Here is a 20,998-nt window from a genome sequence, read left to right as displayed (position 1 = left end):
AAGCTGTTGATCTTAATAAGTTTGTGAGGCATTTTGCTGAACAAGATGGTAATCGCCGCATTCAGCTGTTATAGGCATGCCAACTTGATGCTCTGCTCACGGATGACTCGATGAGCATAAAAAACGTAAGATGATGACCTTGTATGTGTGTATATATTTTTTCTTTGTTTTAAGTCCTGAGAAAGTCAAATAAGACGGTGTGTAAAACTACACTGCCCAGCCAAACAAAAGTAACCACTTTGATTTAACTAGGCCAGTAGGTAAGGGCTTTCCACTGGATAATAACTGCAGCGATGTATATGTTTTAGCTGAATACACGGTTTTTTAACCCTAACTGATGCAGTTAGTCACTTCTTTAATGTTTGCTCTTTCTGATGTAAAGTCAAGGTTTTAACTGTTTGCAGTAAAGTCGTGGGGCGCTGAACTGTTCCTTTGAATCTTTTGAATTTTGATACATGATATAATTACTTGTCTTTCAAATTTGAAGGAGGGGGAACATTCATCATTAACTCCAAAAAATATAGTTTATTCAATAATAAATGAATATGTGAATCATAACAGTGATTGACAGCTGATAGGAATAATATGATTGTTAATAGTATCATATTCATTCAGACAAACATCGATGAGACAGTTAATTAATGTACTTATTGCAGCAGTCTGCATAGATTTGGTACCCCTGCTGGTCTAAGAGTGAAACAAACTCATTCAGTTATTGTTCAGTTAAAATTCATTAAATTATGTCTGCCACCTTATATATTTATATGTAAGGCTTAAAAGATGTGCCACAATAATGTCACCTATGTTATTGAGTTAAAATATAAATATTATGGCTTTCCAAGTTAACATTGATTGATATGACTGCGATTAAATCAGCATATACTTCTGCCAGGGGATGCCACCCCTCAAAATCTCCTGCCACCCTCTTGCCACCCCATGGATATTTGTCTAGATCCGCCCCTGGGGAGCTCCAAGACCCGACTGGACAAAAAGACGTGGTGCAGGCACGAAACATACTACCAATAGAAATACATTGCTTTTAAAATAGTTCAGTGTGACACGAAAAAAATGTGAAAATCGTGTTGGTGAACACGAATCAATAGATTAAATTAATTTCGTGGCTATAACACGAAATGCCGTGAGTTTGTTTGTGTACTTGTATAAAATCAGGCTCCCTGCTTACACTTTAGCTCAAACAATAGTTATTATTAACACCAGGCTTTGTGCTAACGTTGTTAACACCAGCCTCAATGCTAACACTTTAGCTCACGCAAAAAATATTTTAACCACGCTCAATACTAACACTTTAGCTCACATAATATATTAACACCACGCTCAATGCTAACACTTTAGCTCACACAAAAAATGTTTTTTAACCAGGCTCAATGCTAACACTTTAGCTTACATAATATATTTACACCAGGCTTTATGCTAACACTTTAACATACTCATGTTTGGTATGAAGCCATGGAATTTGCTTTGACTCACAACGTTTGCTCACTTGTTAATTAATAAGTCATGTTATCGATTAGTTATTGGTTCTGAACCAATGGGACAAAAGCCCACTACACATTAATGCAGCAACAGTAGCAGCAGCAGCAGCAGCAGCAGCAGCAGCAGGGGCAGGGGCAAGGCAGGGTGGGGTGGGGTAGGCTGGGGGTGTCAGCCATGCCCTCTGGGAGCTCATTAGGGCTTTTTAGAGGGAACATGAAAAGAGGGAGTGCAGATTAGTGCGTGCTGATGGAGGGGAGAAGAGTGGAGTGGAGGAGAGGGGACAGCGAGGATGGACATAAAGAGGGTGAGAGTGATGGTGCGGGCAATGGGATGCAGCCTCCCATCTCCAGTGCCAATTAGTGACCAACTGGGGGGCTCATGGTCTCGAACACACACACACACACACACACACACACACACACACACACACACACACACACACACACACACACACACACACACACACACACACACACACACACACACAACACAACGTGTAATCTCTCATCCTGTGGCCATGGCGACGGTTGTTTCTTGTTTGCACTCAAACACAGTGTTGAACAGCTGTGCAGCTGTCTGACAACACACACAAACACACATGCTAACATAGTCAGTGATCACTGTTCGATCAAATTGGGCGAAAAAATTATCACCACACATTATAGGATTATGATCTGCTGGTAATAAATACAGATTCGCTTTAACTGTTCGATTGTTCTGTATATTCTAATCTCCTCTGAAGGTTACATCACGGTAGGGTTATCAAAAGTTCATCCTTAATATAGATTTATATTTTTTATTCAAAATCAAAGCAAAATACACATATTTACATACACATATATTTCTTTGTTATATGAATTGCAAGCTGTGTAGGGCAAAGTATTCTTTTTTGTTAGCATTGTTTTTCTTCAAAAGTCTGCCGATCCAATACGACAAAGGTCCAAAAGGGTGACTTTACGGTCCAAACTAAATAATGCATGGTACAGGCTGATACAAAAGTATGATACTAATCTGGTAACCTGTAAAATCAATGTCTTTTAAAATATATTTTGTATTTTCCATAATCTGAATATTTATTGTCCAAAAATAAATCCATAGACATTTTTCAAATTGAATAAAGCCCAGCAGATGGCAGTGTTGCGTTAGTTTGGAAATCCTTTCCAGTTTTCACTGAGAGCCTCACTGGTATCTTCCCTCTGATCTACAGTGACTGGCTATCATTCATCACATATTCACTGTTATTTTTCAATCCAAACTAGCTTAACATCTCTTAGTAGCTTGATCTCAGAATGGAAGTATATTTTTACATTTTTGTGGACATGAAAAGGTTCCACAGACACTTGCTATCACATGTTGTTCTGGTTCTCTACTCTGCTCTACCTACAATCTAATGACTATTATGTATAAGGCCAGGCTTTAACATGCCATTCCAAGTAAAACCAAATATATCATATCAGTCAATTAAATATGTGTTATCCATATTTTCTGAAGCAGTCACTTCCCTTAGTGTTCATCAAGTATCATGGTGTTCAATTGTGACTGAACAGATGGAGTGGCCTCCCATAGCAATCCAGTGGCAAACAGCCATGATTCCTACCGTCTTATCTGAACAAAAGCTCTATTTCGGAAGATAAATTGTGTAAATGAAGTATACCCAGCTCACAGAAGTCATCACAAGCAATGTGCATGTATCATATCATATTGAAAACATTCACCAAGTTACATTTAAATGTCTTTAATACATTCAAAAGGAAAGTAAGATTTAAATGTAGTTGTAACCTGTTCCAGTTGTAAGGGAAAATATGACCTCTCTGGGTGGCTGGCTAGCTTGTGAGTTGGCAGCTCAGCCTCACTCTGCGTCCACATGGCTGCTTTGGCTGAGATGAATAGAGCAGTGCACACACTCACAGCAGATATGGAGGGACTTTCTCTCCTGGCTGGAGCACAACATAGTTCACTCTGTGTTACTCAAGACTGGAGCATTTCTGAAATGAGAGGAGCCACACCTTCTTTTTTCACACTTCAAAGAAACACTAATTGTATTAAGACTTTGTTTAGATATTGCTTGGGTAATAAAGTCATTCATGATTAAACCATGGCTTTGGACTTAAGGGGAATAATTATAAAAACAATCAATAAATACCTTACTATACAAATTCCCCCATTGTTTCAAAAATGTATACCGCTAACTACAAAAGCATATTCCAAAAGGATTTAGACATATGGGCAACACGTCATTTGTCTCTGTCAAGTTGGATCAAGACTGTACGCAGTCCATTTCAAATGTAACCTTTCCACCCTAAGTGTACATTTGACAGATTAGACAGGCCTTTCCCTAAAATGTATATGGCAGGGAAGGCGGCCAAGAATCAGACTGTAAAAAATGCAGTCGCTCAAACTCACAAATGTAAGATATTATCTCTGGGCTGCGCAGTTAAAACCTTTAACATCATGGATCCAGCGTCTCTCATCTACATGCTGGCCTAACAACCAAAAAACGTGTGAGACGCCAACAGACTTTTCCTTGAAACCAAATACTTTTTAGAAGGTTTTTCTGTTGTCCCATAGTCCAACTTCAAAAGAAGTATGGTGGACGCGGTCAGTTATTGACCTGTCTCACTACAAACATTTGAATATGGCACAGCAAGAAACACACACGTGTTATGAATCACTTTGATTATGGCTACATTCCTTTAAAGTGAATGTGCTCACTGGCTCAGCCTTCTCTGACATTTACACTGAACAGCACATTGTTCAAGTTATAAGATATACCTGCAACTTTCCTGCTTTGCTGTAAATGAGAAGCATGGGAGGATTAGTATGTTATTCTTTCAAAGTGAAAATATGTTTGCAGAGGTTTTGAGTGATTATAAAAACATTGCAGGTATGTTATATTGTATGAATGTTTACAATCAACCAATAAAACCTCTAATTGGCAGATGTTACAATGGGGTTTGGCTTGATATACCACAGTATTTAGGAGGTCTAACTTAAATGTGATGCCAAGTTAAGGACTAAATGTTGGTTTGTTGTCTTTTCATTACAGACCGCTTTACAGTGTACAGCCCCAAGAAGCTCAGACAAGCCTGGAATAAGTAAGTGAACAAACTTGTGTGTGTGTGTTACTTTGTACTGTATATACCTAAAGTGTTATGTCACAGGGTGTTGAAGCTGACACTATGTTCCTAGTTCCTTTCTTTAGAGGCACACTCTCCTGGGTTTTGAACACAATGATAGTGCAGCTCACACACTCACATGTTCTTCCTCTGCCTCTACCCTTCCTGAGGCATACGTGTGTGTGTGATTCTGCTCAGGCTCATATGGCAGAAAAAGGTCATGGTGGCACAGTCCAGGCTCCCCCAGATGTGTGCCACTGTTTGCCCGAGGCAAACATCTGGAGGGGAGACCACAGAGGGCAGAGGGGGGGTGTGTGTTTTCCTCAGGGAAATGTAAAGCAGCACCAGGAAAGAGATTTATGTAAAACTGCAGCTGTCTGATCAGCTGTGTCACAAAGTCTAGCTGCTGCACGGGGATCCACAAGACGAGTGATACCTGTGTTCCTCCTGTGGTTTCAATTCATCTGTGTCCTTATTCCCATCTGCACATGTTATCTGTACAGAAAGGACTACAGACACCTTACTGACACAACTCTCATATATCTACAAAACAAATGCAATTGTAAAATCGATTTGTCCCCAGCAATCTGCCTAGACAAGAAATTCAAAAAAAGAAAGTCAGTCGAAAGTTTGTTTCTTTGTTTTGCAAGGATGAGTGGGGATGCAATATTATCTGATGACAACCATTTTTCATCAACTTTGTTATTCTTTAATTAAAGTATTTATCTTTTTTCTCATACACATTTTTTGTTGTTGTTAATACTTCATATTTGAGTTTTTTGGAGCAATTCAATGTTTGGTGTCACGTAGACATTTTGATTGTAATGTTATTAAACACCATTCAATACAAATTAAATGATATATAAAAGAATATGGAACATGAAGACATTGCTAACAGTTTGTAAGGTTAGGCCATTTAGCCAGGTGGACACATTTCAAACATTTCTTTCTAATCCTATTTCCTCCAACTTGACATGCATTGTTCTTCTATGTAGTTTTGCTGTATGAAGTTATTAAATAAATAATCATGTCATGTTGATTTTGAAGTTTAAGTATCTCTGCTGTCATATAACAACTTTGTAACTCCAGTTTGAAACATTTGGGAAAGACAGCTCAAGTTTAGAGTTGATTATACTGGATATAAGGAATGTAAAGAAGTGTATTGACCACATGTGATGACCAATGGAAAATGGAGTAGGTTGAGGTGGATTTCCCCTCCCAGTGTCCTGGCCCTGCTAACAGTCCAGGAGGAAATACAAATGTGAAGAAAGAAGGTGAGGTGGAATGTTAATGACCGGCACTTCCTCTCTGTCTCTCTCATCAGAGGCCAGGAATGATGAATGTGATATGAACTCAAACTCTCACTCTGCCTGGCTCTCCCTCTGCTGCTCTCCTGTTTCTGCTTTGTTTTCCTTCCTGCAGCTGAGGACATGTGAGAGACTGATGTCCAGTAAAGGGTTCAGGGTTTATATCTGTTTGGTGCGCTTCTGCACTGTAACAGATATAGTAATACAACTGTATGTTCTTGTAAAATCCCATATTAGGCGCTTTCACACCGCAGTACTTTTCCCACTTTAGTTCCGATATAGTTCTGAAATGTTGCGTTCACACCAAAAAAATCCGGAACTAAAATGAGTTCATGAGAACCTTTTCACCTTTTCAGTCCCTGCTAGAGAGCAGGTACTTTCGTGGGAGAAAAAGGTTCCCATTTCTGATTGGCTGGGCGGATTGCAAACCACGCCCCGTAAAACTCCCAAAAAGTTTTGTGAAGCCGCCATTTTATTATCCTCGCATTAGCATTAGCATTAGCATTCGCCCAGCGCAGAAACGCAGAGAGACTAACTTATGGCAACACAAAAGAAAACATGGGAGCGGTGGAGATGAGGAGGTGTCGGCGTTCTGGCGATTTACTCTGAAGGCTTCAGTAGAAGCTGCTGGGAGTCCCAGCAGCTTCTACTGAAGCCAGTCCCCAACTCCGGGGACTCCGGGTGGCAGTATACGCCGTGAAGTTGTTTGCGGCCTGCCAGTAAACCCAAAGCAGAAGAAGACGAAGTGACGTCAGCGGCTTCATTTGCCTAATCCTCCCTCAGGGATTTATTCCGGTGTGAACGCGATCTGTACTTAGTTCATCAGAACTAAAGAGTTCTGATGAACTAAGTTCTGATGAACCTTTGTGGGAAAAGTACTGCGGTGTGAAAGCGCCTATAGTGCCTATTTTTCAGGTTCATGTATTTTTATATGAATACTACTTGATTACTTACAGATACTTAATCTTTAAATGGACAGTAAATAGACTGCATTTATATACCGCTTTGCTTGACTTTTCACACACATTCATATAGAGGCAGAGGCTGCCTTACAAAGTGCACCTGCTCAGGAAACTAACATTCAGAAAGTCATCTTTTAAAGCCATTTGAAGCAAAGTGGAGGAAAGTACCTTCATCAATAACACCTCCACATGTTGACTGCAGTGAATCAAACTGTGTTCATAAACGTGTAGATTATCAGTTTTATAGGAGGATTTCAAACTGGTTGCATGTGTGCTTCAGCTTCAGCATACAGTATCAATATTTATTTATATATATTTTTGACTAGATAGTAGTTGTTGAAAGTTCATATTTATAGCAATCCTGAAAGTGCTATAGTATTTTATATCACGTTTATGAAGAGAGATGAGTGAGGGCATACCTGAAATGATTTCCAATTGAAGAACTACCACGTCTTTAGCCACAGCTGCCCCCCTTTACATGCTGTAATGTTCATAAAACACATTCATATCTAATACTGCCCCTATGAATGCAATTACTTTTGATTCCAAATGTTATATATGAACATTTGAATCAGTAAGGTATAATCACTATGACCGGATGCCAGACATTGATCAGAGGGTCCTAGAGATCTCTAGAATCTCCAATAGACCCGCTTTGTTTAACCCATATCTGAGAGCACTAATGTTTCCAGGGTGACCCTACAGCCTACAGCTGCATGCTCAGGCCTGTTGGACTCAAGACGCCCTCACAACAACCTCATCATCAAATATGTCAGATTTAAGATGATGTCTTCAGACAAAATACACACAGCTTTCTTCCTAAAACAGCTCCTGCTGTCTGATCAAACGAAGAGACCACTTTTTGCAGTTGGGGGGGGGGGGGGGTGGGGCGCACTGCAAGGCAGGTGGTATCCTCTATCTCTTCTCTCAAAAGGCCTTGGTGTAGTTTTCTGATAGAATACCTTTAAAAGCATGGCCATGCACCAGTGAGGAAGGAATGCTCCTCTCTGCTGTGAATGTGCCATCACCTGCAGCTGTTTGATATTTCAGGAGATATGATCCATCTCACTGTAGATGTGCACTTATTCATCGGGCCGGCTGACAGCCATAACACAAAGGAATGTGCACCTACTGTACATCAACACTGTTCAAAGGCCAACATGCTCACATCCAGGTGATTTCACACCTACATCCACCCTTTGTGTTGGCACCTGCAGAGAAACTGCACAGCTAAGCATGGCCAGCTAAACTTTCAGAGAACACTTGAAGCAGATGAAATCTAATAGGCATTTTACCTTTTCATTTCTGGGCACATTCATACTCCCCAGAAGATGACCCCTTCGATTTTAGTCCTTCGATGCAGGCATTTCCTCTAAAACAGTTCTCAGTAAATAGTTCTCACAATGTTTTTATAATGCATTCTAACCACATTAGCCCTGCAAAATATGAAGACAGATTTTCAAAGTGTGAACATTACCTCTCTGGAGATGTTCAGTGCAGCAAGGCTGTTGCACAAGTCGGAGCCTGTTGCTGTGCATGCTGGGAATTTACAGACAGAGCTGATGCTCATCAGTCATTAAGAAGTGCAGTGTGTGTGGCAGCTACCAAGCAAATGGAGCATCATAACTGAAGGCCCTTTTCCCAGCTCAGTGTGGACTTTAGGGACAGTTAGCAGAAACAAGTCCTCAGAACGTAGCCCATGGATCCCGTACTTTTGCAATAGATGTAAATCAGAAAAATCCAACCTGAGCATACAAGCAGCAATGCTGCGTATGGGTTTTAAGGTTTGCAATGAACCTCAATGCCCTGTGGTAAACGGCATCCGGAGATCTTAGGCATGTAGAAGATGCATTAAAAAAACCCACATCACCATAATCCAGCACCAACACAAACCCTGCAGCAATGAGAAGCTCTCATTTCTCTTCAAAACGGTTGAATAGCTGCACTGTTAATCAGCTGCTTCAAACTGAACTAGTATCAGTAATGGCCTTAAGAACCTGTCTCATTTCACTTTCAGTTATTTTCCATAAGTATAGTTTCTCACAGAGACTTTCTGAGTGTGCACTGGAGTCCCGCAGCTGTGTGAGGAAGAGGCGAGCGGAGGCCCTGATGGACTTCATTAACTCTGCTGAGTGGCGTGGATGAGTTGAACAGTTCCCCCTCCTCTGTCTCTGCTGATAAGTGGAGCTGAGATCCCCATTGAGAGCCATGGGAGTGTGTGTCAGAGTGCTGGGCTGTGAGAGGCTTGCAGAACATGAGAGGCGCTCTGTGCATGAGAGCTGAATAACATCATGTTTATTTAATGCAGAGATGACTAATTACTCACTGAATGTGTTGCTCTTCCTTATTTCCAATCTCTTCTCCCCCTCGGCACTGCTAGGTGGGGCTGGTTCAGGAGTTCAGTGACTCCCAGTATGAATACACACACACACACACACACACACACACACACACACACACACACACACACACACACACGCTTTACTCCTCCAGCCAACGTGTAGCTCCAAAGCCCTGTGACCTGCCCGTCATGTGTGAAGCGAGGAGCAAGGTGTAGGCGTGTGTGCTCTCATGTGTCTACGAGGTGTTTTCCCTCTTGAGTCAGCAGACCTCAGCTTCATTAGGAGGCTTAGTTTTTGTTGTCAGCAGCTCTGTGAATTGGAAAAAAAATGTTTATTTCTCAAAGGGATGAATGAATGGTAACTCTATATATATATTTAAAGGAAAGAGCATTGGATCGGCTAAATGGGTCGACCGCCTGTTTTCTGTTGTGGTCAAAACAAAAGAGACAAAACCAAGAAGATGCTAATGCTAAAGAATGTAACGGTTGAGAACTGTGTCCATGCCTATTTATGTGTCTAACGTTTCGCACTGTGGGAATTGTAGTCTTTTATCTCAAACCTTTTTTGAACTGTCTCTAGCGTGTGCGTCTCTGTGGTGTCTCTCTGATGAAGTGTGCTTCTGTGTGTCAGGTTGGGCTACGTGGACCACGGCGAGGAGTTGGCCTCCAGGTTCCTCCAGTGCTTCCCAAAGAACCGGCTGTCTGCCCAGGCAGCGCTGAACCACGAGTACTTCAGCAACCTTCCTCCGCGGCTCTGTGAGCTGCAGGACAGTACGTAACACAGCACACACAGACACAGACACACAGACACAGCACACACATACACATACACACATACACAGACACAGACACACATACACAGACACACAGACACAGACACACATACACACATACACAGACACACAGACACAGACACAGCACACACATACACACAGACACAGACACACATACACAGACACACATACACACATACACACATACACAGACACAGACACACATACACAGACACACAGACACAGACACACATACACAGACACACAGACACAGCACACACATACACACAGACACATACACAGACACACAGACACAGCACACACATACACAGACACACAGACACACAGACACACAGACACACAGACACACAGACACACATACACACAGACACATACACAGACACACATACACATACACAGACACACAGACACATACACAGACACACATACACAGACACACATACACAGACACACATACACAGACACACAGACACACATACACAGACACACAGACACAGACACACAGACACACAGACACAGACACACAGACACAGACACACAGACACAGACACACAGACACACATACACAGACACACATACACAGACACACAGACACACAGACACAGACACACAGACACATACACACAGACACACAGACACAGACACACACACACAGACACACAGACACACATACACAGACACACATACACAGACACACAGACACAGACACACAGACACACATACACAGACACACAGACACACAGACACAGACACACAGACACATACACACAGACACACAGACACAGACACACACACACAGACACACAGACACACATACACAGACACACATACACAGACACACATACACAGACACACAGACACACATACACACACACAGACACAGACACACAGACACACAGACACACATACACAGACACACAGACACAGACACACAGACACACAGACACAGACACACAGACACATACACACAGACACAGACACACAGACACACATACACAGACACACATACACAGACACACAGACACACAGACACAGACACACAGACACATACACACAGACACAGACACACACACACATACACAGACACACATACACAGACACACAGACACAGACACACAGACACACATACACAGACACACATACACAGACACACAGACACAGACACACATACACAGACACACATACACAGACACACAGACACAGACACACAGACACACATACACAGACACACATACACAGACACACAGACACAGACACACATACACACATACTGTTGACCAAAATGCAGAAAATACTTGGAGGTGCTGTGATTACGTACTTTAGAAGGCCGACGTGGAAGTTCGGGCTCCCAGTGGGATTTTTCCATTTGTATTCTGGAATATTGCAGAAAATAAGATCTTTGGCAAATAAGCAGGATAATCTCCAAATATCAACGCCACTTCATGTTTTTGTAAGCGTAAATGCAACTTGGCATCCTTCGTCACAGCCTCCAGTTGTAATGCTTCACTGATGACATACAACTCTACTTATCAGCAACACAAGCCACTCCACACACATGACCTGAAATCACAACTTGTAGCTTATTCAGCTCACTTTTAATGCTGCTGAATTGTTAACAAATGTAAAAAAACACAAGTTACAGTACAGGGATATGCTGAACAAATATTTAAAGAAATCACTAGTTATCACAAGCAGTATTTACATTAAAAAAAGTGACAATGTGAAGTAAATGGACTTTTCTTTCCTACAGTGATATACCTCGACAGTCAGAAAGTGTCTCTCCTCTCTGTGTTCTTCTTCCTGAGCCCCCTGCTCTGCTGTGGATCACAGTGCCACTGCTCTCTGTCTGCAGAGGAGCAGTGCAGAGACCTCAGGGCAGCTTTTTGTTCCTGCAGAGAAAGCTCTTATTATGAGGCTGCCGCTGTGACAGTGAGCGCAGCCGGACCTCTGCTGGCTGCAGCAACACACTCTGATTTGACATCGTCCTGAGCAGGCTGAGGCACTGTGGTTCTAAACCCTCATTTGACTGGGGGGGCCTTGCTGGGGGGGCCTTGCTGGGGGGGCCTTGCTGGGGCCAGTATGTTATGAGTGGGGGGATTTAATGCTGGGCCAAAAAGAGAAAAAGACAGTGTTCAACATTTTAACATTTAAATTGTGTATGGCGCACAAAAAACATAAAATACCATCATTGGTGTTTTTTGGTAACATCATTTTTGTTATAGTTAAATTATTATTAAATTACATAATGAAAAAGAAAATGCATTTTAGTTTACTTCGGCTATTCACAGCACAACACTACCTACAATTGCATTGTCAATTTGAACCCCTCTTTTGGAGGGGGGCCACAGGGGGGTCAAAGCTCATTGTAACAGGGGCACTGGCCACTATTGCCCGCACCCCCCACCCGCTTCAACACCACCCATGCATTGTACCTGGTGATTTACAGAATCACCAGGTACAATGCTTCACTTTAGAAGCAGATGTGTGCTGCATGTATTTGGCTGTAAGAGTTCAAGGCTATTTTTCAATGAATCCCACAGAATTGTGTTATTGAATGAAGGTCTGTCTGAGATGACATATCCATATGATTATACGTACATCACCAATCCCTTAAGCTGGTATTCATTAGCAGTGTGAAAGCCTGCTCAGCAGACCTGAGTGTGCTGCCACTGACATGGTGGTAGTTTTATTGGAGAATTCCATTTTTAATTCCCTGCGATTAGGAATTCTCAGCATTAATAATCCTGTTATCAGCACCCAGCAGGTTGTCATGTCTGAAAAGAATCAGAGAGCGGCGGTCACTAGCAGAGGAGGAGAGAGATGCTGCTTTTGATTTCTGTCATGCTCGCTTGCTCTCTCTGCCTCTCTATTGTGCGGCACATGTGACACAGGCAGCAGAGAGAATTCAAACAGTTTGGAGAAATTAGGACAGGAGTGGATAAACACAAAGTCTTCCAATGTGTGTGTGCAGATTTGCCACTCGCAGTTTTGTGGGGGAAGGATGTGTCAGAATTATGCAAATGAAGTGAATTTGAGATAAAGAACTGGCTAATTACTCCAGCTGTGAGAGTTAGACTACAGCCAGGCACGGTAATAATGCTCTAATGGGAACAGCCCAGTACAAGCTGCTCTACAGAATCAGCACCAGTACTACCAGTAACACAGATGTCATATATGTTTGAGAAATGAATGCTTTCAAGTAAATGTCCCATGTTCTCGCTGTAGGGATGACAGTATGCTTTCGATGGCCAACTGTTCACTCTATTGTCATGTGTATCATGGATTTATCCAGACAATACCCAGACAGATTACCAGGGACAATGGGAGAATTACTGAGACAATGGAGCTCCTGATGTTTCTACTCTGAGGATTGGATAGTGGCATTCTTAATTTGATTTCAGAGGAAGTGTGTGTGTGCCTGGCAGAACAGGGGGAACTCTCTCCTGTCTCTCTGTCTCTGTGGACAGAGCGTCATGGATCCGGAAGTGAAGAACTGTTGCTCTTTGTGAAATTCCACTGCCTTTATTTACCAGTTAGAGAGAAGGATTTCAAATCCATTTGCTCCAATAGGAATTAGAGCTAAATCCACTTTGGATGCCCATTGTTCACCGAAAGATAAGCACCAGAAACAATGAGCCAATGAACAAGAGTTTTGAGTTTGCCCTTAAACTGAACTACTGCCTCTGAGCCTGGCCATGAGGATTTGAAATGGTGCAGGCAGAGATACTGCATGTGGTGAAAGGGACAGGTGCATGCTGGGCTTCTAAAAACATAGGAAAGTTGCAGCCATTGACCTCAAAAATGGCACATGATTGAATGAAATATGCATGATGCTCATATCATTTGATTCAGTGGGATTCTGTCTCTGAAAACATCCACAAAGCTTTCCCAAAAGTTGTCTGTACATGCATTGGTATATTGCATCCAAGAACCTCTATTAGTTGGCTCAGCACACTTTGAATGGTGCCAAAATATGCCAAAATGTAAAGAAATATAGACATATTTCAGAATAAGCTGGATTCCCGGTGAAAGTAAAATGCAGTGTGTACAAATGACAAACAAAATGTAACGTAATATCTATAGAGAGCTGCAGCTATGAGTCCTTAAACATGGAAATGAGTTAGCATTTAACCACTTTAAGGTTCCCTGGTCTCAAAGGCAACTGTTTTTCAATGTGTTTTAGGTTTGCCACAAGGTGAAGAAATTGTTTTGCTAAAGATTTTATATCCTGCAATATTCTGAAATCCAATGTTAAAATCCAATGAGTTTTAAAAAGGCGGCCCTGCTATGCTAACCTCTGGGTCGGCCTTAATGTACCAGTCTCTAACGGTTCGGCTTTTGTTCCAACAACACATTCCTGACACTAAATGAAGCACTACTTAGAATATATCCAATGCAAGTGTTCCAACGTTCCAGGTTCCTTTAGGAGTTACCAACAGTGCTGTGTATCCCAATCAATCAGAAGTTATGTCTACATCTGTATGAGCCAGGAAATGACAATCAAAGACGAAAGTGAAGTGATAAGACTATTGACATTTTTCTTTAAAAACATTATGATCAGAATTGGTAGCAATTTAGAATCTAGAATTGCAATTTTCAACATTATTATAATTTAAAAACAAGTGAGTAAAGTTCAAATGTGTCATGTAACAATTGAAATACCTTTAGAGATACTTATGACAGCAATATTTAAACCCTAAGAAGCTTCTCACTGCAGATACATAACTAATCTCTGTGTCTAACTTCTCACTGAGAAATGTTCCTCTTCCTGTCAGCCTGCACCCTTCTAACCTGCCTGCGTCTCCTCCCCTGCAGTATCTTCTATCTTCACCGTACCAAATGTCAAGCTGCAGACAGAGAGCGGGGACAGCATACAGGTGTGTGCGCGCAGGAACAGCCAGGGGAAGGCTTCCTCTGGAGGCAAGCACTGACCTGAGGCAGCATCCTGCTGACAGGTACGCTCTCATTACTGTGTGTGTGTGTGTGTGTGTGTGGTGGGTGTGTGTGTGTGTGTGTGTGTGTGTGTGTGTGTGTGTGTGTGTGTGTGTGTGTGTGTGTGTGTGTGTGTGTGTGTGTGTGTGTGTGTGTTGTGTGTTGTTGTGTGTTTGATGTGTTGTGTGTTGTGTGTGTGTGATGTGTGTTGTGTGTGTGTGTGTGTGTGTGTGTGGTGTGTGTGGTGTGTTGTGTGTGTGTGTGTGTGTGTGTGTGTGTGTGTGTGTGTGTGTGTGTGTGAGAAAGTAATCAGTTATTGTAACAGATACGTTTTTAAAGTACCCCTCCCCACCCTGGTGATGATCTGATTGGCTGCACTGCTACAATGGATCATAGTTACGGTTTATTCTTTGGTCTTTTATCTGAAAATATCTGAAGTCTTATGTGTGACATGAATTCATTTAGCCTTATCTACATCTGAGTTTAATGTTCAGTTTTTAAAGTCATCCTCACATTAAGTATCCTACCCTGGGGAAAGTAGTGCATGCTAAGCGTGCCTTGTATCATAGTTATCCACATTGTGACCTTGAAACAGAAGAATGTGTTTCTGTTCTTTATTCAGGGCTCAGAGCACGCTGAAAAGACTTTAGCTGCTTGGATTATCCTGCATTTGGTGCTTCAACCATTTAGAGATTCTTATAAAGTGTGAGAACAAAAGAGTGTTTCTGACACGGGCAGAAGGGTTGCTCAGGCAGTAAGACTCAAGTCAAAACTGGAAAAAATACTTTTCAACATTAAAAAAGTAGTCAGGGTTTTTTCCAGGCGTTCTCCTTTTGAATAAAACATTCATATTCGTCTTTTGGTACATCCAGTGGCGTTTTTATATGTACAAAAGTGGTGGGGCACAAAAAACGTAGATGTCTATATATAAGCTTCTGCAGTGACGTGCAGTGAGGTTCATGGCTGCTGAGGCACTGGCACTGACTCTTCAGGTTTACAAATATTATATTTTGACCTAAATCAAAATATAATATTATTTTCAAAAGCTTTTTTTGTCTGATGCTTCGATTAATTTTAAACAGACAGTTCAACAAAAGGATACCCAAAAAATGTAATTTTATCATTTAAATATTGAATTGTTCTCTCTTAGTAAGATCCCATTTTCAATAAAATGGCGGTCTTACCTTGACTTGAAGATGAAGGCCATTTGCCTATCCTTCTGGACAAAAATCTCTATTACTTTTTTGTAAAAGTCCTCCTTATCTTCTTGTAGTTTCAAAAGTCTATCATAAATCTAATCGATAGATTTATGATTAAAAAATTATAAAAGTAGGGTAGACATGTGGATGTTATCCGGCTGATCAAAACGTGCATTTATCTAACAGGTACGTTTCCCACAGATCTTATTTCGAGCTATTTTCTAAAATCCTATGGAGAAATCTCATTGCTTTTTTGTCGAGGGAAGCCATGCGCAGCTTACTTCCGGGTTTTAGGATGCGTCACTGCACCTCTCTCGTCTCCTCTTCACACACCACACTTTTCGCGGCACACGTACTTACACCCAATCAGCTCTGAATTATGTGAGATGACGTATGGTGGGGATGGCAGCTCAGTGCCCCTATGGTCATTATTTTTTTGCCTACACACATTAAATAGGAAAATACTCTGAGCATGCGCAGTGTAGTTTTTACAGTCACCGTTCACTTAGACAGTGAGAGGGAGGGGCATGATCAGGTTTTGTCCCACATGGCTCTAAACAGCTCAATAGGCACACACTGTGACTGTAGACACACTAATTAGAAGAACACAGACTAAAACAGCAATGTACAGACAAATCAGATGATTAAACATGATCTTAAAATATATTTTATATATATTTTTTTGTAATCATTATTTTTAATACTTTCTGCTGACACTAGGTGGGGCTGTGCCCCACCTGCCCCTAATGACCAGTCGCCACTGGGTACATCGCAACTAGGGTGACCAGGTCCCAACAAACCAAATGTGGGACAAGGAGTATGTTTGTGTGGGACAATGTGGGACACCCTCTCAACACCCCCCCCCCACGTTGAAAATGTACTAGCGGTGATTATTTGCGGTACCGAGGTGGGCCGGTCGAGAGTCCCGGGCTGATTTGTAGTCCCAGTCCGCCGCTGCCCACGGGTAAATGTCTTCCCAGTCTTTGTTGTATGTGCATCTTCTTCTTTTCTTAGCTGTAGTTTCAGTTTCCTCCATTTTCCATAACCTGCTGCGTCGCCTGCGTTATTGACTTTCATTGTTGTTGTTTGGCGGGGCCGCGGCGGTGTGTGTGTGAGTGAGTTACTCTCATTGGTTAACACTTGACCAGCACCCGCCGTGTTTTACAGTTTGATTGACAGCAAACACAGCTCCGTGATGATAGCCTTCCCTGCTTTCTCAACAGCCATTGGATAAATCTGATTTTAGAAAAGCGTTTTAGCCAATCAAAATGAAATATGCGGGACATCGTCTCAATTTGCGGGACGCACCAAAAGTCGTGAAAATGCTGTGCAGTCCCGCGCAAAGCGGGACATCTGGTCACCCTAATCGCAACCCACATAAACAGCATTTAACAATCAAGTTCCATTTCTGTCAAAATAAGGAAAATGTCCAACTCAGAAAGACATCAAATAGGAATATAACTTGATAAATCAAAATTACAAATCAGGTTTACTGACAGAATATGAGTCTTAAGGCCCGGACACACCAATCTGACACCAAAGAACTGACACAGACGGACCCGACTGTTGTGTCGCCTCGCGTCTCTGCGTCTTGGCCATGTGTCGCACTGGAACACACCGCAAAGACTTCAGCCGACGGCCAAGAAGCACGTACGAACTGCGCATGCGTGAGTGGCAATAACTCTCCTTACCAGCAGGCGGCGGTAGTGTGTATTCGTCATTCAAAAGAGGCAACAACCGGAAGACAGGCTGCGTGATAACCGAGAGAAGAAGAACAGACTGCGTGATATAAACAAACAACAAATAGCGTGTGCGTTCCATTTTCACTCTGCAGCGAGAAGCTCATGGGGCTTTCCTGAACCTGTGTCGAGAGCTGGGGTTAAAGGAAATCTCAGATGTGCCTTCTTAATAGTTTGTTTGGGTCCCTCACTTCCGTTTCGCTTCTCATGCACTGATTCGCTAGCTGAACAGCCAATCAGAGTGATTTCTTTTGCTGACTGATCGGTGGGGTTTTCGGCCGAAAAGGCGTCGGCCCGGCTGAAAAGACACGACGGTGCGGGACACACCAATCTGAGTAGGGCGTGTCGACGCTCATCGTCGGCCTGACGCCCACCGACGGCCAAAATCGCCTTGGTGTGTCCGGGGCTTTACTCTACTATAGTATTGAATCGTTTTGTGGCAGGCAATCTAGATTGGCCTATAACATGTTTTAATGTGTATACAAAGATGTTATGTGTTTATGTATCTCAACTTTTATTGATCAAAACTTAGCATTATTATCATCACATTTTCTATTTATTTATTTGTTCCCGGTCTTCCCATATATAGAGTAGCAATCCTCACTAAGGAAATTGTACTTTTTTCCGTACAGCCTTTTCTTTAGTTCTAACATATTGTTGTAGTTAATTGTATTACAGTACTTTCTAATATTTACTGTCAGTATGTAGATGTGTTTTAATTCCATCACCTTTAAGTCAAATGAGTATGGAAGATTGGAACCCCATGAAACAGTGATGCAGCACCAGAGAACAGAGCACACATTTTAAAGTTAGCAGTTTACTTCATCACACTGACAACTCTCTCAACACTTAGTGCCCCCCCACCCCAGCCCCACCCCAGCCTTTGTGTCACTGACGCCATGAGATGTGTGTGTGTGCACTGAGGCAGAGAATGCAGTAATAGATGGAGGAATGGCTTTGAGTGGGAGAGGAGGGTGTCCCTTTCTTTAGAGACGGGCTCTCTTTCACCCCTCAGATAAAGCTGCACTATTTGCATGTAATAAGAGGAGCAGAGGCCAGGGAGGGGATAATGCCGGCCTAATGATGGACTCTGGATAGAGAGCACTGAGGACCAGATTATATCTGAAATTACTGACAGGTGCAAAGACACACTGAACACATCAATATCTGCAGCTTTTATCTCAGAGTGTTTCCTAGTCTACAACATGTGCAAACTTCTTCAAATCAGGGAGTAGATTCAGTCAGAACACCCCAGATTTAATATTCCAGGCGTGTGTGTGTGTGTGTGTGGTGTGTGTGTGTGTGTGTGTGTGTGTGTGTGTGTGTGTGTGTGTGTGTGTGTTGTGTGTGTGTGTGTGTGTGTGTGTGTGTGTGTGTGTGTGTGTGTTGTTGTGTGTGTGTGTGTGTGTGTGTGTTGTGGTGTGTGTGTGTTGATGTGTGTGTGTGTGTGTGTGTGTGTGTGTGTGTGTGTGTGGTGTGTGTGTGTGTGTGTTGTGGTGTGGTGTGTGTGTGTGTGTGTGTGGTGTGTGTGTGTGTGTGTGTGTGTGTGTGTGTGTGTGTGTGTGTGTGTGTGTGTGTGTGTGTGTGGGTTGTGTGTGTGTGTGTGTGTGTGTGTGTGTGTGTGTGTGTGTGTGTGTGTGTGGTGTGTGTGTGTGTGTGGTGTGTGTGTGTGTGTGTGTGCAGGGTGGAAGTCACCCCACTGAGAGAGCTGTGTCCTCTCAGCTGCTGCATTTACATTGAAATCAGCCTCTTTGTCCGGGCTCGTCCTAAAGCCTGGGAGAGCTGCACTGATAGCAGCCTAATCCCTCTGCACACATTCACATTAATACACTGGCAAATGACAGCAACACATGCACACAGCCATTCATAACATAACTCATGCACATATCTGAACTCTGTTTCCTACCGAGTATTTATAGTTTCAATGAGTCAAAACATTAAATAAAAAAAACTGTAAATACAACAAAATGCACAATATGTATTGTATTCCTTAAAGCTGTTAACATGGTCGTTAGTACGGAAGGAGCTAGAAGGACCCACATAGCAATGGAAGCATAGCAATGACATAGCAGCTGATGTATAATAATAGTAGTCGTTATGCAACAGTTGCTTCTGTTGTTGGAGTCAGTGTTGACTTTTTCCATATTTAACAAAGTCCACAACCTGCTAACTTAAAGTAAGCACTATGAGTGCATAATCATAACTCTCAAAACATTTAATCATTCATTAGTTGCAAAAACATTAATGTCAGAAAAAAAAAAGGGGAAAAATGCTTCATCTGTGGTAGACATTTTGTTTTAATTGTTATTTTGTGAGTGCACTTTCTCCCATCCAGCATATGACCAAATGCAGTACTGTGATCACCTTGCATTAGCAGTACATGTCTACTACGTAGGGAAATGAGAACATATTATTAACCATTAATGTTGTTGCTTACCTGCAGCTTAATAGTGCTAATGCAGTCATTTAAAACGCAATGAGAATACACCGGAAAGTAGTATTTTCCTTAGATTTCAGAATCAAAATGTGTGTATTCATCCCACAGACGAGACATTTAGATTGTGACAGTGACGGAAAAAATAGAACACTATTAGATAAAAGGCACGCACATAATATTTCTATATTAAAAAAAAGATATATATATATACAATATATTGAATTTACAGAAGTATACATTCAGGTAGATAAGTTAGTAGTAGCAGCAGTATTTATCAAATAAAACAAGTGTCACATGGAGAATGAAGTGTGGTAGATAACAGGACTTAAAGTGTATTTTAATATGAGACTGCAAAATATATTCAGCAACTCATTTAAAAAACTACATTTTTACATGTTACATTGAAATACCTTTAACATTAAACCATTCTTTTCAATTCCTACTTTCACTAAACCGGCTTTTCTGGTTTAGTGAAATCAGAGTAAAGGAGGTGAGGCAAGGGTAACAGGGGAAGGGTAGAGGGAGGGGGGATGAAGGAGAGCTGGAGGGAGCAGGACAGGGTTTCTTTTTGTTGAGGCAGCGTTGTATTATTTATAGGAGGTGGTGGAGGCAGGCCGCTTCAGACGAACAGAGCAGAGAAGGCGAGCAGCCCCTTCTCTTTGTGGGGATATTCCCAG

The 20,998-nt window shown here is 42.0% G+C and overlaps 1 protein-coding gene across 2 annotated transcripts in view; it reads left to right on the top strand.

Moving 5' to 3' along the window:
* The window catches only part of cdk14 (cyclin-dependent kinase 14), a 202,754-nt gene that overhangs the window by 141,849 nt on the left and 39,907 nt on the right, over nt 1-20,998 (top strand). For both annotated transcript variants that reach the window (XM_034115628.1, XM_034115629.1), the window contains 3 exons: nt 4,541-4,589; nt 9,852-9,991; nt 14,830-14,969. In XM_034115628.1, coding sequence (XP_033971519.1) covers nt 4,541-4,589; nt 9,852-9,991; nt 14,830-14,945 — 305 coding nt within the window. In that variant the 3' untranslated portion in view covers nt 14,946-14,969. The remainder of the gene's footprint in view (nt 1-4,540; nt 4,590-9,851; nt 9,992-14,829; nt 14,970-20,998) is intronic.

The sequence above is a fragment of the Trematomus bernacchii genome, unplaced genomic scaffold (assembly GCF_902827165.1).
Source record: "Trematomus bernacchii unplaced genomic scaffold, fTreBer1.1, whole genome shotgun sequence".
Classification (NCBI taxonomy): Eukaryota; Metazoa; Chordata; class Actinopteri; order Perciformes; family Nototheniidae; genus Trematomus; species Trematomus bernacchii.
This window is presented reverse-complemented; position numbering and strand designations above follow the sequence as displayed.